At 39.0% G+C, this 19,874-nt stretch overlaps 1 protein-coding gene across 2 annotated transcripts in view; it reads left to right on the top strand.

Moving 5' to 3' along the window:
* The window catches only part of HECW1 (HECT, C2 and WW domain containing E3 ubiquitin protein ligase 1), a 550,087-nt gene that overhangs the window by 394,291 nt on the left and 135,922 nt on the right, over nucleotides 1-19,874 (top strand). For both annotated transcript variants that reach the window (XM_089691201.1, XM_089691202.1), the window contains 3 exons: nucleotides 4,562-5,887; nucleotides 15,019-15,120; nucleotides 15,292-15,442. In XM_089691201.1, coding sequence (XP_089547327.1) covers nucleotides 4,562-5,887; nucleotides 15,019-15,120; nucleotides 15,292-15,442 — 1,579 coding nt within the window. The remainder of the gene's footprint in view (nucleotides 1-4,561; nucleotides 5,888-15,018; nucleotides 15,121-15,291; nucleotides 15,443-19,874) is intronic.

The raw sequence follows: 19,874 nt of genomic DNA, 5'->3' as shown, positions 1-19,874 counted from the left end.
ACACAAAGGGATGGGAAGCACGGTATTTCAAAGGTGTATAGAATACTCACAGAACTAGACACAAACACAAAGTTAAACTTTATAACAAAATGGGAAAGAGATATGGGAGTTGGGTTTGATGAAGATAGACAGAGAAAGATGTTTAGATTGATACACGATAATATTAGTATGAGGGAGGTTGAGGTGAATTATAAGTGTGTGACACGATGGCACATCACACCGAGTGTAGAACACAAGATGAATGGGGAAAATTCAAATATGTGTTGGAGAGGATGTGGAGAGATAGGCACGGTGTTTCACATATGGTGGGAATGCCCGAAGATCCAGGCTTTTTGGAAGATAATAGTCAAAGTGATTAAAGAAATAACTGAAATTGACATAGGGTTAGACCCAACGACGTGCCTCCTACACAATGTGGAGACATCTGTAAATAAATATAAAGATTCAGGTATATGGTACTTCTTGAATGCGGCGAAAGGGTTGATACCCAAGTTTTGGCGGAAATCGGAGGTACCGAAGGAGGAGGACTGGATTAATAGAGTAAACCAGATAGGTAGAATGGAAAGATCATACCACATGCAGGAAGATAGGATGAGAGTTTATTCTAGGAGGTGGGAAAAGTGGGAAAGAGCAGGATTGAAAGAGAAATATAGGAAAATATAAATTAACATGTTAGCAAAGAATTGATAAGCCTCAAGAGATTAGAATGGGCTAGAGTTTACAGAGGGGGAGGAGGGGGGATGAGGGGTGGGAAGGGGGGGTAGTGGGATGGGGAAGAAAAGAGTTTTTTTTGGTGAGGGAAAGGTAGAAATGTCATAAATGTTTATTTGTATAAGAATTTTTTCCCTTTGGGTTTTTGTATTAATATGAAAAATTTAATAAATATTTAAATTAAAAAAAAAAAAAAAAAAAAAGAAGTGACATCTTGCTTACTACTTTGCATGTGATCACTGATTGACCCGACCCTGCACTGCCACCGTCCGGCCGTTTATATACAACGGCCGGTCGGGAAGTGGTTAATAGAGTATAAAAATATATAAACACAACACACTATAACTAGTTTGAAACATATTCGGCCTTATTTAAAGCAGTGTATTGACAACCAATTACATTTAGTTTTTTATCAGTTTATAGCAGACTGAAGAATAAAATATTGTTTCTTATTTGTTGCTATGGGTTCTTGAACATTAACCCTTTGAGAACCATAAGATTACGGAACGCCAAAAGAATCAATTTTTTGTTTTTAACGTTCGTACACTTCAGTTGCTGTAACTAAGCCATTTCATGAAATAACTGGCAAAAAGCTAGATCCATTTGTTAAGAACTAATATTTTGATTAAAAAAAAAAAAAAAGTATTTTAAGATCTTAATCAGATGATACAGGCAATTAAAAACATGGGACAAATACGTCCCTTGGTCCTCAAAGGGTTAATGTAATAAATGTGCCTGATTGCTTTATCCAATGCATAAATAAATAATATTTAGAAAAGTAAAGTCATGCAGAGTTATATCTAAGATGGAGTGTGGTGAGATGACTTAAAGTGAATCTTTATTTTTTTGAATAATCATCATTATCATTGTGATATTTTCTCATGTACATATGAGGCTTTTGTTTTAATAAGAAAATATCTTGTTTTTTCTTTTTCAAGTTGCCAAATGCATAAACATGCAAAATAAAGTTATAATTTTCTTTCATTTAAAATTTTTATTTTTTAAATACTGTAGTTGTATCCAACAAATACAGTGTTAAACAGAGGCGCATTGCCGTCTTCTGGCTGCGGTGCCATCTACAGACGGAAGCCTTTTTTTGTCAGTAAGGACTCCAGCCTGCATTTGATGACTGATAAAATGATCACATGCTTGAGAACCATTCTGGTTGTCCCCTGATTGTTAGCGGAACCAGAGCAAACAAGGACAGGTCATTTTAACAAGTAGCAGCCCCACAAAGTGTCAGCTGATACCCGTCAAAGAGAAAATGTAAATTATTGCTCCCTGAACTTGGGGAGATATGCAGGGGAACATTTACTTACAGAGTGTAGGTGGAAGGAGGATAAAAATTAAGGAAGATCTGGAAGGTCAATTGTATTTTTTAAATCATTTTATCTAACAGTTTGTCATCTTTTATTGTATTGAACTGTATTGTTGCTGTATTGTCTCCCGTTATATTGTAAAGTGCTGAGCAAACTGTTGGCGCCATATAAATCCTGTATAATAATAATAATATCTGCAGTAATGTCAAACATTTTGGATTTAGGCATTTTAAGAAGGCTGCTTTTCTGTGTCACAATCATCTCCTAGTGCCTGCATGCAGTTTCAGCTTTTTGGAAAGCGTGCCAGTAGCCTAAACTTTAGTAAGCAATGAAAAATTGTGACCAGATCTTGCCTGTTTAACGTCAATGCCTACGCCTTCCTTATTCCTTGAAAAATAAAAAAAAATAGAAAAATAGAAGCCTCAAAGAATAATAGGAATATGCAGAGACTGAATAGGATGTCAATGCTTGGAAATAATGGAAGCTGTGCCCACAGTATGCTTCATAGAGTGCTTGAGGACTGTATACAACTAGGGAATTATATTTTCCCCAAAAGATAGGTGGCTTTGCCACTGAAAAAAGTGAAATAACAGAGCTTCCCATAGAATGAAGAAGCTACAAATTATAGCTACCCTCAAGAGCCCCCAGAACTTAACCATTCCTTGGTCCAGCCTTTAACACTTAAGCCCCCTCCCCCATACCACTTAACCCTTCCTCTAACCCTAACATTTAATCATTTCTTAAGTGAATCCTTGATACCTGTTATGTTAGTTTTCCTTGCTAGCAGATTGTAGCAGCTAGTTTTTGGTGTAGAAAGTGCTGCCTTACCATCAGGGGCAGACTAACAACTCATGGGGCCCCCGGGCAATAGGGGATCATGGGGCCCCTATGTCCTTGCCCAAACTCAAAAAAGCCTATGAAAAACCTACCAGGGACATCTCATGGGGCCCCCTACTGACCCCGGGCCCTAGGGCAGTGCCCGAGTTTCCAAATGGTCAGTCCGCCCCTGCTTACCATACTGTCCCCCCACACACATTTTTTTGTAATCCTAACACTAACCCTCCTTGTAACCTTAACCTCAATTAAAATTAATTTAATAAAAAGTGTTTGAGACAAGTTCCTTCTCAACTGGGGCCCTTGAACTTAGTAACCAATCAGTTTCTAACTTTCATTTTTTTCACGCAGCTTAGAAAATGAAGATTTAAAAGCTAAATGGCTGTGCTCTAGTTGAGAGAAAAGGTTGCCATAGACATTTATACATTTCTCCCAAGTTGTCAAGTTTTCCTATACTGGTGGACAACCTTTTTGCCTTGAGAGATACCAGGGCAAAGTGCAGGTACAACATATATTAATTAAACAGCACCACACTCACTCAAACCCCTCCTAATTATGTAGAAAAGTAAATTACTTCCACCCTTGAAAGTTAATCACAATGTATCAAAAAAAACTTTTCTTTTTCCAACAATCCAACCTACATACAAAAGTGTCCAATATAAAAATTAAAATGTCCCCAATATTCTGAACCACATCCGTGAAACAATCTTTTTCTTCTTCCAAAAGTTATTCCCAATTCCGGAAGTCTGTAGTGATCATATACCTCAAAAAAACAAAAACTCAAAATAGTGTCATATCCTTTATACAATAAAAAAATATATATACCCACACTTGTGCAACAACAAACAAAACAAAACAAAAAAAAAATGTATAAAATTTACAAGAGTATGGATATATATGCATTCAACTATACATGCACATATATTCCATAACCTTCAAAACCTTTTGAAGGTTATGGAATATATGTGCATGTATAGTTGAATGCATATATATCCATACTCTTGTTAATTTTATACATTTTTTTTGTGTTTTGTTTTGTTTTGTTTGTTGTTGCACAAGTGTGGGGTATATATATTTTTTATTGTATAAAGGATATGACACTATTTTGAGTTTTTGTTTTTTTGAGGTATATGATCACTACAGACTTCCGGAATTGGGAATAACTTTTGGAAGAAGAAAAAGATTGTTTCACGGATGTGGTTCAGAATATTGGGGACATTTTAATTTTTATATTGGACACTTTTGTATGTAGGTTGGATTGTTGGAAAAAGAAAAGTTTTCTTTGATACAAAGTGCAGGTACAAGGTTACCTCCTGTTTCACTAAAAAAATCTAATCTCCTTCACCAAAGCTTAACCCCTAAGTGAGCACTTGACATCTATCCTTTAATCTTAACCCAAATCTACGAAGGCAGCAGTAAGTATTCTGTGTTTTTAAATGAATAGTTTCAGCTTCCATGATCCATGGGTGACAATACTAATTAATATGCTCTTTCTTTATATCTTTTTTTCTGGAGAACCATTTGTATTTGTGTAGTATAATGAATAATGATGTATATTAACTCATAGAAATCAAATATGGGTTTCATGAATGCTGCAATTTGTACTGTTATTAAATGCTTCTGCTGTGATCCTAAAATATGTTATTGTGATTCTTATTTTTTTTGTCTAATTACTGTATTTGCAATTTATACTTTAGATGATGAAGACATTTCAATCACTGCAGATCCTGACCCAGTTCCGAATGAAAGTCCACTGCGCCACCCAGTGGAAGTTCTCTCTAATGAGCCCCAGCGAAGGACATCAGTTGCCACCGAAAACCCAACATCAGAATTGCCAAACGATTGCATGTCTAGAAGTGGTCACGATAAGCACCCAGCCATCGATAGCAGATCAATAAGTCAACATAGTTTACATAAGACACCAATCACAAGTATATGTGCTGGAGTTCTCTTAGCCGGTGCACCAGAAAAAGAAAATGATCCTTCTGAATTGAGTGTTCCAGATCCTGAGCAGGAACCAGCATTATCCATTGAGCCCGAAACCAAAGTAGAGAGTTCTGCTGATTCCAGAGCTGATAATGAAGAGGAAAGCGCTGGTGTAATACATGCAGAAGAAGCTAGCTTGGCAATGGAAACAGACAAAAATCAAGAGAAACAAGGAGAAGAGTCCCAAGATAGCAGTCAGCAGCAAGACAGTGAGCCAAAACTAAGACATACAGTAAAAAGGAAAACCAGACCATGTTCTCTGCCTGTGTCTGAACTGGAAACAGTTATTGCTTCAGCTTGTGGAGAACCTGAAACACCTCGGACACACTACATAAGGATTCACAACTTGTTACATAGTCTGCCTTCTGCTCAGATGGTAAGAGATGGAGAAGAAGAAGAAGATGATCAAAACAGTGCAGATATGGATGAAGAGTCAACAGTGAAAGAGGCATCCGAGAAGGATATTGTGAGCGAAACAGAAACTGTGGCAGCTGATCCTTCTATTGACATTGTAGCCGATGAAGGTGATGACCTAGAAAACAGTAGAAGTACTTTGCCCCATGATATTTCTTCCGACCACCTTCCTGTTTGTAACCATCTCTGTGTTGATGAAGAACACCCTAGGACTGAAAGCGAAAGTGACTCTAGTCCAAGGGTTCATGGGGACCATGACTGTGACACTTGTGACACCTCATGCTATAGCACTTCCTGTTATAGTACCTCTTGCTACAGTACCTCTTGTTATAGTCCTTCCTGTTATGATAGTCACAATCGTTTTTCGAGCCACACACGTTTCTCTTCTGTGGACAGTGCCAGGATCTCTGAAAGTACTGTTTTCTCCTCTCAAGATGATGACGAGGAGGAAAATAGCGCGTTTGAATCCATGCCTGATTCTAATCAAAGCCCAGAGCCTGACCGGGAACATGGTGATGGCTCAATTCAATGGTCTGATGATCTATCTAGTCAGAGTATTACTTCAGAGAGGACTTCCGGTGCCCCTGAATCTCCAGTTGCAGGGCCAAGCAGTAGGAGAGAAGGTTAGATTGAAGTATCTTCAATGGAATCAGCCATAAAAATCATATGAAATATTAAGGTTATCACTTATATTTAACAAGTGACATAAGTGTATGTAAGATAACTTGTGAATGATATTATTTTTGGTGAGTACTGAAGTAAAATTTACAAAAACATTAGTAATATTTGGAGATTAGTGATGTCACTTCTGTCATATGAATCATTTTGAAAGTTTTCTATGGTGAAATTAATTATTGTAGGTAAATATATGGGTATGTTGGTCAGTTCATTCAAGAAAAAACGCAAGAATCATGCTTGTATGCTAAGATGTGTTTAAGTTTGAAGCTAAAGTGGAAATGTTGCCCCAGGCAAACCCTCATACAGTGAGGAACAGAAGTATTTGAACACCCTGCAATTTTGCAAGTTCTCCCACTTAGAAATCATGGAGGGGTCTGAAATTCACATTGTAGGTGCATTCCCACTCTGAGAGCCAGAATTTAAAAATAAAATTCAGGAAATCACATTGTATGATTTGTAAAGAATGTATTTGTCTCGCACTGCTGAACAGAAGTATTTGAACACCTGAGAAAATCAGTGTTAATATTTGGTACATAAGCCTTTGTTTGCAATTACAGAGGTCAAACGTTTCCTGTAGTTCTTGGCCAGGTTTGCACTGCAACAGGGATTTTGGCCCACTCCTCCACACAGATCTCCTCTAGATCTGTCAGGTTTCGGGACTGTCACTGAGCAACACGGAGTTTCAGCTCCCTCCAAAGATGTTCTATTGGATTTAGGTCTGGAGACTGGCTAGGCCACTCCAGAACCTTGATATGCTTCTTACGGAGCCACTCCTTGGTTCTCCTGGCTGTGTGCTTCGGGTCGTTGTCATGCTGGAAGACCTAGCCACAACCCATCTTCAATGCTCTGACTGAGGGAAGGAGGTTGTTGCTCAAAATCTCACAATAAATGGCCCCATTCATCCTCTCCTTAATACAGTGCAGTCGTCCTGTCTCCTACGCAGAAAATCACCCCCAAAGCATGATGTAACCACCCCCATGCTTCACAGTAGGGATGGTGTTCTTGGGATGCAACTCATCCTTCTTTTTCCTCCAAACACAACAAGTGAAGTTTAGACCAAAAAGTTCTACTTTGGTCTCATCTGACCACATGACTTTCTCCCATGCCTCCTCTGGATCATCCAGATGGTCATTGGCAAACTTCAGACGGGCCTGGACATGTGATGACTTGAGCAGGGGAACCTTCCATGCAATGCATGATTTGAAACCATAACGGCGTAGTGTTCTACCGACAGTGACCTTTGAAACTGTGGTCCCAGCTCTCTGGGTCATTGACCAGCTCCTCCCTTGTAGTTCTGTGCTGATTCCTCACCTTTCTTATCATCAGTGATACCCTACGAGGAGCCCCAGTCTGAGGGAGACTGACAGTCGTCTTTAGCCTCTTCCATTTTCTAACAATTGCTCCAAAAGTTGATCTATTTTCACCAAGTTGCTTGGCAATTGCCCCGTAGCCCTTTCCAGCCTTGTGGAGGTCCACAATTTTGTCTCTGGTGTTTTTTGACAGCTCTTTGGTCTTGCCCATGGTAGTAGTTGGCGTCTGACTGACTGTGGGGTGGACAGGTGTCTTTAAAGAGCTCAGACAGGTGCTACTAAGTTAGATTAATAAGTGGAGCAGAGGTGGACTTTTTAAAGGCACAGTAACAGGTCTTTGAGAGCCAGAATTCTTGCTGTTTCTTAGGTGTTCAAATACTAATGTTCAGCAGTGCAAGACAAATAAATTCTTTAAAAATCATACAATGTGATTTCCTGATTTTTTTTTTTAATTCTGTCTCTCAGAGTGGGAATGCACCTACAATGTGAATTTCAGACCCCTCCATGATTTCTAAGTGGGAGAACTTGCAAAATCGCAGGGTGTTCAAATACTTCTGTTCCTCACTGTATATGTTATTTCATTCTCCTAAAGAATATAAAATGAAGGACGGGATGCTGTGATCAACAGATCCACTCTTGCTTCATTTGAATTTGATGTAGTTTTCATAAATACCATACGTTTTAATTTGCTTACAAAATATAAAAAAGATGTAGCTCCAGCCAACATGGGAGGACCAAAGAAAAGTGGGGGGAATCCTTGTGGCTGGCAGTCATTGCCCTCCTCTGGGAGCACATACTGAGATATGACTAAATAGCAGTCACATTAGGAGTCAGATCTTGGTCTTAGAGCTTGAATGGGACAGCTACAGTATTACAGGGACACTAAAGTAATGGGTGAGTATGAATGTTTATCATTTTATGTTTTTATCATCTCTTTTAAAGGCCCAAATGAAGCCATGTATTTTAATATTGTTATGTAGTCAGGCTGCAAAACAAGTAAAGAATATGTGCTGATTAAGGGTTCCATCTACACTCTAATTTAATTTGCTGCATGCTTGTTCTGTGCTCATGGCTTAGAAAAGTGTTGAAACCAGAAGCAGCCATGAAGCACATTTTCAAAAAGATCTGCTCATATTGTTACCTTATGGGTATTTGAATTTTCAAGGTTCTGAATCCAATATATTAACTATGTACTTTAATCTTCACATTGTAAAGTGTTATTTATCATCAGTTAAAAATGATCATATCCACATTCAAAAAAAATAATAAACTGCTTGTTTACTCAATGGGACCTAATACGGCAACTCTTGAACATTTATGTACAAACCAAATTAAATGTATAAATGCAGTTATACGATCCTTCATATGACGCACTCATTATTCACACCCTTCAGCATAGTCTATATATCTCTTCAAAGATATCTTTCATGTTGATCATGTGGTGTGGCCAGGGCTAATTCAACACATTTAGTGGGTCATTGTGCCCAGTTCATCAGAAATTATGAACGATGATATTTTAGTCGGACTGAGTGCTGGACAGTATGAAAGATCGTATTGGGGTTATAACATCAACTGATCCAGAGCAAAACTGTCAACTGAGGTACCCAAAATTAATCAATCTGTATATACAAGACTACGGATATACACTCACTATAGAGATGGTAATATTGCAACACCTTCTATATAGATACTTTTAACCTCCCTGGCGGTATTCCCGAGTGTAGCTCGGGGTAAAGTTTTAGTACCACAAGCGGTAACCCCGAGCGACACTCGGGCTTACCATACGGCACTGCTCCGCGATCCCTCGATCACTTACCTTGTCCTGCGCTCCCGCGATGTCCCTCCTACAGTGTCCCCGGCAATGTAATCCGGCGGATGCCGGCATCTGTCATCTGGGTTCCATCCCCTGCGAGCGTCGGGACGTACGGGGGACGGAACTGGCGGGAAATTTGAAAATGACAAAAAGTGACATTCACTAAATACACTAAAATCACATAGTATAACATTCCTGTATCAAACCATTTCACATACATTTTGTCCCGAGTGCTTTGTCCGGCGCCCTGCCTGCATTTTTACTGTTCTTTCTGCCTGGAAACTGAGAAACCTCCATGGCGTCCAAAAAGCGTCCCTTTAGGTCAAAATCGGTTTTAGACCGGCTAGAGAACAGCGATAGTAAATCAGAACCACTTGCAGAATTGAGTGATAATGATTCGTGGGGGAAATTCCTCATCAGACACTGAAAACGATTCTGCGACTTGCTCAGCGATGTGCGAACTTGGCGCTATATTTCAAATTTCAGTGTTTTTGGTTTGATTATATTATTGAATTACATTTATCATTATATTATTATTTTTTATGATTATTTATTAAATTATAATTTATGATTTCGTGTTTCACGTTTTATCATATCCGGGATGTTTACTAGACTCTTGTTCGGACAGATTTCAGTGAGTTATTCCTAAAAATCACAGGCCTACAATAAACAAAATACATATTTCCATGCAAAAAAATTTACCGCTTTGAGCACAGAAATATGGACATAATCAGACCGCTGGGGAGGTTAAATTAGAATTTATGATTTCGTGTTTCAAGTTTTATGCTACCCGGGATGTTTACTAGACTCTTGTTCGGACAGATTTCAGTGAGTTATTCCTAAAAATTACAGCCTACAAAAAAAAAAATACATATTTCCATGCAAAATTGGTACCGCTTTCAGCACAGAAATATGGACATAATCAGACCGCCAGGGAGGTTAACTCAGGACCAGAAAAAGTTAATAGGATCTATAATCCATCAGACTGTCACCTACCCTCCTCACCTTCAGGCGCACCCTGAAAACTCATCTCTTCAGGGAAGCCTACCCCACCCTCACCTAACAACCGATCTCCTCCACTTCTCCCACCACTCCATCCCCCACAGCCGCTTCCTCCTGTACCACTATCCCCTCCCTCCTAGATTGTAAGCTCGAAAGAGCAGGGCCCTCGAACCCCTCGTGTATTGTATTGTTACTGTATTGTCTCATGTTCTGTCCCCCCCACTATAATGTACAGCGCTGAGCACACCCTTTGGCGCTATATAAATACTGTATAATAATAATAATATAGGGGGAGTTGCAATATTGCCATCTCTATAGTGAGTGTATATCTGCAGTCTTGTATACAGATGAATTGATTTTGGATACCTCAGTTATCTGGTCTTGGACGTCAGGTGAGGTGCCTACTTCATCAGGAATTATGAAGGATGACATTTTCGTTGGACTGAGCATCCAACCAAGCGCTGGAGACCTCCACCTCACCAGACCTAAAAAGGTACCAATGCACCCAAAATTAATTCAACTATGGATCTGCTACTCCTCAAATGCTTGCCTGATATGGGTAGTTCTTAAGGAAACTACTGCCTGCTGCTAGAAAAGTGCCATTAGTGATATTGGGCTCCATTCATGAAGCGGTAGATACCACTTTAAGAAATGCGGTAAAATACCACTTAGCGTTTTTTCAAAAAAAAGTTTGCCATTCACAAAAACGCTTCTAAAATACTGCATGCGGTATTTTTCCTAAATATGCAGTATTCATCTCATGAAACTATGCATTATTTTTCTCATGCATTATCCAGTGGGATGGATACAGTGGAGAAGAATTAGAAATATGCCAACCAGGGGCAGACTGACCATTTGGAAACTCGGGCACCTCCCGAGGGCCCGGGGTCAGTAGGGGGCCCCATGAGATGCCCCTGGTACCTTTTTCATAGGCTTTTTTGAGTTTGGGCAAGGACACAGGGGCCCCATGATCCCCTATTGCCCGTGGGCCCCATGAGTTGTCAGTCCGCCCCTGATGCCAACTCACTAAGTATGTGTGTTACCTGCAGCAGATGTATTACTACAAAAAAAAAAGGTGACTAGAATACCAGTCAAAGGGAAGCTGCGTTCACAGGACACACGTGGTGTATCAAAAAACAATCAAAAGTTAAATGAAGTAAATAAAATGTTTTTTTTATAAATGTCAAATATTAAATAAAGGTAGTATTAAAAACAAAATGACACACATAAATAAATACCCTTCTTCTACAACGTTGTCTTTTTTTATTGGTGAAAGAAAGGTGTTTATACTGTATATATTTGTGTGATATTTTATACTATTTTCATTCAATATTTGGCATTTAGAAAGATATTTTGTATTTACTTAATGTATAGCTAAATGAAAACATTTTTTTTAGTTTTGGATAGGGTGGAGAGGAATTATTGCTGTCTGAGCCCCCATTAGTGAGATTCACCCTATTTGTCCTGTTTACTATCATTGAAAGTGAAATTAAAAGAAAATCCCACATTTTGGGTTCTACCCAGAAAAGTAAGAGAGGGGAAATCTTCCAAAGGGGACACTAGTTCTGGTGACCTGGAGGGGACCCCAAGGGATTCCCTTAATTTGCAGAGATTTCCTCTCATTTCTTGTTTGGCCAATGGGACATGAAGTGAAGTTAAATGTCCCCCAATGGGACATGGATGGCAAAAAAAACATTACTCTATCCAAAATGAAAAGAAAGTTTTGCCTTTAGTTACACTTTCAAGCAGCCTTTCTCAACTTTTTAAAAGCAGAGGAACCCTTGAAATTACTTTCCAGTCTCAGGAGACCCCTGCTAAAAATGACCATATCTACAACTCATGATACATTAGTGTGATGATCAGTGGGAAGAATGCTCTGTACCAGGGGTGGACTGACCATTTGGAAACTAGGGCACTGCCCGAGGGCCCGGGGTCAGTAGGGGGCCCCATGAGATGCCTCTGGTACCTTTTTCATAGGCTTTTTTGAGTTTGGGCAAGGACACAGGGGCCCCATGATCCCCTATTGCCCGGGGGCCCCATGAGTTGTCAGTCCGCCCCTTCTCTGTACACTTGTGGTCACTGGGAATAATTATCCTCTTATACCTAAAAAGATCAGTGGGAACTTGAGAAAATATCTCTAAAAATAATTGTGAAAAAGTAAAGCATCCCCACTACATAAGACACACGTCTAATGAGGGATTAAACAATTGTGATATGTCTGTACATTGTATTATGTATGGAGTGATTAACAGTTTTTGCAGCAAATGATGTGTATTCTTGAATATACACACAAAGGTCTCTAAAAATCTGGCAAAATGTCAGAAGAAAATAGATTTCACTACATGTAATGGGGTGGATTTACTAAAGGCACAAAAACTTTGCAAGTAAGTTGCTCCAGAGCTTAGTAATTAACCAATTCCATGCCGGGCACTTTTCCCCCTTCCTGCCCAGGCCAGTTTTCAGGTTTCAGCGCTCTCACACTTTGAATGACAATTGCGCGGTCATACAACATTGTACCCAAACTAAAATGTTATCATTTTCTTCACACAACTAGAGCTTTCTTTTGGTGGTATTTAATCACCGCCGGGGTTTTTATTTTTTGCTAAATTAACAAAAAAAAACAAAAATTGTGAAAAAAAAAAGTTTTTCTTTGTTTCTGTTATAAAAGTTTGCAAATAAATAATTGTTCTTCATAAATTTAGGCCGAGATGTATTCTGCTACATGTCTTTGGTGAAAATAACCCAAATTAGGATGTATTATTTAGTTTGTAGGAAAGTTATAGAGTTCACAAACTATGGTATAGATCTGAATATTGATCAATCCTGAAGTACTGACGGCCAATCTAATTTCTTGAGGTCCAAGAATGTCAGAACAGTACAGATATCCCCCAAATGTCAGGATGGTACAGATATCCCCCAAATGTCAGGACAGTACAGATATCCCCCAAATGTCAGGACAGTACAGATATCCCCCAAATGTCAGGACAGTACAGATATCCCCCAAATGACCCCTTTTTGCAGAGTAGACAGTCCAACGTACTTCATAAGAGGAATGGCGAGTTTTTTGAAGTTGTATTTTTTTTGTCATAATTTTTTGGAAAATGAAAAAATTAAAAAAATTAGTTTCACTATTTTTTTTTTACATACTGTCACCAGTGCAGTACAGCGTCATCATATAACTGACATGGCGGTGATCAGGGACACTGACTGGTGACAGTATGAAAAAAATATATATATTTTTTTTATTTTATTTTATTTTTATTTTGTTATTATTTTTTATTGAATTTTGTTTTCTTTTTTTTAAGATTTTTTTTTTCATATCTCACTATGACCAAAGTAGTACAATGTTACCATAGTAACATTGTACTACTTTGGGGAAGTGATCAGTATTTTTTTTTTTTTTTACACAATTTGCTTATAGCAAAGAATTACTTTGCTATAAGCAAGCATTTACCTGAATGACTTCGATTCATTCAGGGTTTTTTTTTTTTGTTTTGTTTTTTTGTGCTTAGCTGTGATTTGGCCATAGCTAATCACATGACATGTGCATGTGATCGCTATGACCATTCACAGCTAGACACTAGTATACAATGGATGGCATGAATGAAGCCATCCAATGTATACAACTGTCATGTGACCTGCTGTGATTGGTCACAGCAGGTCACATGGTACCGGCAATGGGGGCCGATGCTCAGATCTGTCATCGGCCGTGTCCGAGGTACACTGCCGGTGACAGATCGTGCTGCTGCGCCGCTCTGCAGGAGCACAATCTGCGCATGTGCGGGAGGACGCCATATGGCGTCCACCCGGAACGCTGTTGACATTTGCCGGCCGCCATTCGGCCATAGGGTGGGCGGCAAATGGTTAAGGGGGAGCTCTGCTGACTTCCATCATCCAATCATGTGCAAGCAAAAATGCTGTTTTTTTCCTTGCACGTGATTGGGTATTCTTTGTAAAGTGAAGCTTTACCTCACTTACTAAGCTCTGGAGCAACTTGCAAAGTGCACAGTCTATTTGTGCTAAAGCAGAACTACAGGCAAAAGGTTTTTTTTCTTTCTGGATAGGGTAGGTTATAATTTTTTTTGCCATCTATCTCCCATTGGGAAAATTTACCTTCACTTTCTATCTCAAAGCCAAAACAGGAAGTGAGAGGAAATCCCTACAAATTAAATGAATCCCTTGGGGCCCTCAGGTCACCAGAACCAGTATCCCCACTGGAAAATTTCCCCTCTTCGACTGTTCTGGGGACGACCCGAAATGTGGGATTTTCTTTTATTTTCACTTTCAATGGTAATATTAACATTACAAATAGAGAGGTTGAACCTTCCTAATGAGGGCACAGACAACAATAAAAACCCGACAGGTGTTCTAATCCACTTCCACTCTATCCAAAACTAACAAATTCCTTTGGTTATCCTTTATGTAAATCAGCCCCAAAGATTCTGTGCTTATCCATATTTAGGTTTCTATGCATTACTGTTGAACGCAATGATCCAAAAGGCAGAGACTACTCCAGATTGGCCTATATATTTTTACATTCCTTAAATACCGCATGCCTGGACCTCTACTTAATTATTGCATGCACTTCATTATTTATTTCCTTTTGTGAATTGACTTTAACGCCTTTTCATTCGGTATTTACCAAGTGTTTTGAGCGTGTTGGTTGTAAATACCGCAAAACGGCATAGTGAATTGACAATTTCAGGATCGCATGTGATATTCTGCGCAAATGTGTCCGGACATCTAAATATCGCATGTGATCTGCTTTAGTGAATGGAGCTCACTATCTTGTTACAGCTTTTTATGTACAAATTCTTCACTGATCGCTGTTTTTTTGTATTTAAATTGTGATAAAGTTTAATAAATGTGTGCTTATGGAATTGATATCAATAAGAATGAAAGCATAATAATTAACCTGTGTACCTACGCACTCCACTCTTCCATTCTCTAGGTGAATGTCCTTTGCCACATAATGCCACTCCTGTTACTCAGTTACCCTCTCTCCGGGCAGATCACCATCATTACCCCACCATTGATGAGCCACTCCCACCAAGTAAGTTCTTGTCTGTAAAAACAGAACACATGCATGAAATTGTATCTATAATTGCATCTTTAGAAGGGCTATTTATTGCCATATATGTGTCATGTTATGTACTAAACAAGCGTGTGTTTTGTCACTGTTGGCAATTTTTTCCTGCCTCAATTTTTCTATTGTGAAACCTAGACTGGGAGGCCCGTATTGATAGCCATGGGAGAGTATTCTATGTGGATCATGTGAATCGCACTACGACATGGCAGAGACCTACAACAGCTGCAACACCAGATGGAATAAGTAGATCCGGGTCCATCCAGCAGATGGAGCAATTAAACCGAAGGTATTAGCAGCGCTGTATAAAAATGATTAAAGGGAACATAACATCAGAATAACATGGTGACACTTTAATAAGCAATACTCTATCTATCTATCTATCTATCTATCTATCTATCTATCTATCTATCTATTATCTATCTATTATCTATCTATCTATCTATCTATTATCTATCTATCTATCTATTATCTATCTATCTATCTATCTATCTATCTATTATCTATCTATCTATCTATCTATCTATTATCTATCTATCTATCTATCTATCTATTATCTATCTATCTATCTATCTATCTATTATCTATTATCCATCTATTATCTATCTATCTATCTATCTATCTATTATCTATCTATCTATCTATCTATCTATCTATCTATTATCTATCTATCTATCTATCTATCTATCTATCTATTATCTATCTATCTATTATCTCTCTATCTATCTATCTATCTATCTATCTATCTATCTATTATCTATTATCCATCTATTATCTATCTATCTATCTATCTATCTATCTATCTATCTATCTATCTATTATCTATCTATTATCTATCTATCTATCTATCTATCTATTTATCTATCTATCTATCTATCTATCTATCTATCTATCTATCTATCTATCTATCTATCTATTATCTATCTATCTATCTATTATCTATCTATTATCTATCTATCTATTATCTATCTATCTATCTATCTATCTATCTATCTATTATCTATCTATTATCTATCTATCTATCTATTATCTATCTATCTATCTATCTATCTATCTATCTATCTATCTATTATCTATCTATTATCTATCTATCTATCTATCTATCTATCTATCTATTATCTATCTATCTATCTATCTATCTATCTATCTATCTATCTATCTATCTATTATCTATCTATCTATCTATCTATCTATTATCTATCTATTATCTATCTATCTATCTATCTATCTATCTATCTATCTATCTATCTATCTATCTATTATCTATCTATCTATCTATCTATCTATCTATTATCTATCTATCTATCTATCTATCTATCTATCCATTCAGTCGTGTCCGACCCTTGGCAATTGCATGGAACGTCACTTGTAAGCGACTTCTTCCATGAATTCTCTTAGCAATTATTTTTACAGGGTAGGTTTCCAGGTCTTTCAATACGCAATACAGCAGCATTATATTGATTGGTGATGAAATAATAAAATATTGTGTGCGTTTTGGCAAAAAAGTTTCACGTGGTGGATCTCATTTACTAACATGGTATAAATGGAAGTGGTATACAGTAAATCAGCATTCTGATTTTTTATTGTCTTTTGCTGATTATTATTTCTTGCAGTGAAACTAAATTAGTCTGTGTATATTTATAATCCTGCATTCCCATATATCCATGATACCCAGGGGCGGACTGAAAACTTGGAAACTCGGGCACTGCCCAAGGGCCCGGGGTCAGTAGGGGGCCCCATGAGATGCCCCTGGTACCTTTTTCATAGGCTTTTTTAGTTTGGGCAAGGACACAGGGGCCCCATGATCCCCTATTGCCCCATGAGTTGTCAGTCCGCCCCTGATGCCAACTCATTAAGTATGTGCGTTACCTGCAGCAGATGTATTACTACAAAAGAAAAAAGGTGACTAGAATACCAGTCAAAGGGAAGCTGCGTTCACAGGACACACATGGTGTATCAAAAAACAATCAAAAGTTAAATGAAGTAAATAAAAAAAAAATCTTTATAAATGTCAAATATTGAATAAAAGTAGTATTAAACAAAAATCACACACATAAATAAATACCCTTCTTCTACAACGTTGTCTTTTTTTTTGGTGAAAGAAAGGTGTTTATACTGTATATATTTGTGTGATATTTTATACTATTTTCATTCAATATTTGGCATTTAGAAAGATATTTTGTATTTACTTCATGTATAACTAAATGAAAACATTTTTTTTTAGTTTTGGATAGGGTGGAGAGGAATTATTGCTGTCCGAGCCCCCATTAGTGAGATTCACCCTATTTGTCCTGTTTACTATCATTGAAAGTGAAAGGACACAGGGGCCCTATGATCCCCTATTGCCCGGGGGCCCCATGAGTTGTCAGTCCGCCCCTGATGATACTTTAGATCTTTTTTTATCAGAGATGTACCTTTATCCTCCATTCACACTTGAGCGTTTTTTGGGTTGCTTCCCTAGTACGTTATATGTGCCCAGTAAAGTACATAGGCTTTTTTTTTGCATGCTCAGACATTTTTACCTTCATAGACTTCAATAGGTGTGCCTATAAATGCGTGACACAGGTGTTTTTACACACATTTTTGAGCCAAACAAAAATCCTGTATGTTTGTTCTCTTCCTTTTGACCAGCCCAGGAAACAAATGCCCAAAGCTTGATACACATACAAAAAAGATTTGCACACTGGTATCCGTTTATGAACCAGCAGTAATAGATCGCTGCTCAGTTCTCCAGCATTCTCGGAGAACACAGTTCTCCTGTGAATGCAGTTTATGAAGCGGTGTAGATCAGTTCTCCAAACAAAGGGAGAACGGTCTACAAACGCTGGAGAACGGTCTACAAAAGCTGGAGAACGGTCTACAAACGCTGGAGAACGGTCTACAAAAGCTGGAGAACGGTCTATAAAAGCTGGAGAACGGTCTACAAAAGCTGGAGAATGGTCTACAAACGCTGGGGAATGGTCTACAAACGCTGGAGAATGGTCTACAATCGCTGGAGAACGGTCTACAAAAGCTGGAGAACGGTCTACAAACACTGGAGAACGGTCTACAAAAGCTGGAGAACGATCTACAAAAGCTGGAGAACGATCTACAAAAGCTGGAGAACGGTCTACAAACGCTGGAGAACGGTCTACAAACGCTGGAGAACGGTCTACAAAAGCTGAAGAACGGTCTACAAAAGCTGGAGAACGGTCTACAAAAGCTGGAGAACGGTCTACAAAAGCTGGAGAGCGGTCTACAAAAGCTGGAGAACGGTCTACAAACGCTGGAGAACGGTCTACAAAAGCTGGAGAACGGTCTATAAAAGCTGGAGAACGGTCTACAAAAGCTGGAGAATGGTCTACAAACGCTGGGGAATGGTCTACAAACGCTGGAGAATGGTCTACAATCGCTGGAGAACGGTCTACAAAAGCTGGAGAACGGTCTACAAACACTGGAGAACGGTCTACAAAAGCTGGAGAACGATCTACAAAAGCTGGAGAACGATCTACAAAAGCTGGAGAACGGTCTACAAACGCTGGAGAACGGTCTACAAAAGCTGGAGAACGGTCTACAAAAGCTGAAGAACGGTCTACAAAAGCTGGAGAACGGTCTACAAAAGCTGGAGAACGGTCTACAAAAGCTGGAGAGCGGTCTACAAAAGCTGGAGAACGGTCTACAAACGCTGGAGAACGGTCTACAAATGCTGGAGAACGGTCTACAAAAGCTGAGGAAACGGTCTACAAACGCTGGAGAATGGTCTACAAACGCTGGAGAATGGTCTACAAACTCTGGAAAACAGTCTACAAACGCTGGAGAACAGTCTACAAAAGCTGGAGAGCGGTCTACAAACGCTGGACAATGGTCTACAAACACTGGAGAACGGTCTACAAACGCTGGAGAATGGTCTACAAACGCTGGAGAATGGTCTACAAACGCTGGAGAACGGTCTACAAATGCTGGAGAACGGTCTACAAACGCTGGAGAACGGTCTACAAATGCTGGAGAACGGTCTACAAATGCTGGAGAACGGTCTACAAAAGCTGAGGAAACGGTCTACAAACGCTGGAGAACGGTCTACAGACGCTGGAGAATGGTCTACAAACGCTGGAGAACGGTCTACAAACGCTGGAGAATGGTCTACAAACTCTGGAAAACAGTCTACAAACGCTGGAGAACAGTCTACAAAAGCTGGAGAGCGGTCTACAAACGCTGGACAATGGTCTACAAACACTGGAGAACGGTCTACAAACGCTGGAGAATGGTCTACAAACGCTGGAGAATGGTCTACAAACGCTGGAGAATGGTCTACAAATGCTGGAGAACGGTCTACAAACGCTGGAGAACGGTCTACAAACGCTGGAGAACGGTCTACAAACGCTGGAGAACGGTCTACCAACGCTGGATAACGGTCTACAAACACTGGAAAACAGCTGATTTTACTATAATCTCGCGAGATTACAGTAAGAGATCAGTTTACTAAGCAGAGGTAAATTATCGCTGCTTAGTTTGGGGTCCCTCTGATTCTCCAGCTCTGGGCTGGAGAATCTGGAAGGAGAACACAGATCTCCAGTGAAGGGCTGAACATGTTCTCCGCTGATCTCCTGAGTGTCATAAACTGTGAATGACCAGAGAATAGCTGAGATCCTCTGAATCGCAGCTATTCTCTGTGTCATAAACAGACACCAAAGCTTGTAAAATGGTTCAAAATCACTAGAAATACTCTGCTCAGGTGCCAGTGC

The sequence above is a fragment of the Staurois parvus genome, unplaced genomic scaffold, assembly GCF_062004578.1.
Source record: "Staurois parvus isolate SC_StPar_1 unplaced genomic scaffold, SC_StPar_1.0 ptg000554l, whole genome shotgun sequence".
NCBI classification, from domain to species: domain Eukaryota; kingdom Metazoa; phylum Chordata; class Amphibia; order Anura; family Ranidae; genus Staurois; species Staurois parvus.
The sequence above is the reverse complement of the archived record's forward strand: the minus strand, read 5'-3'. Positions and strand labels throughout refer to the sequence as shown.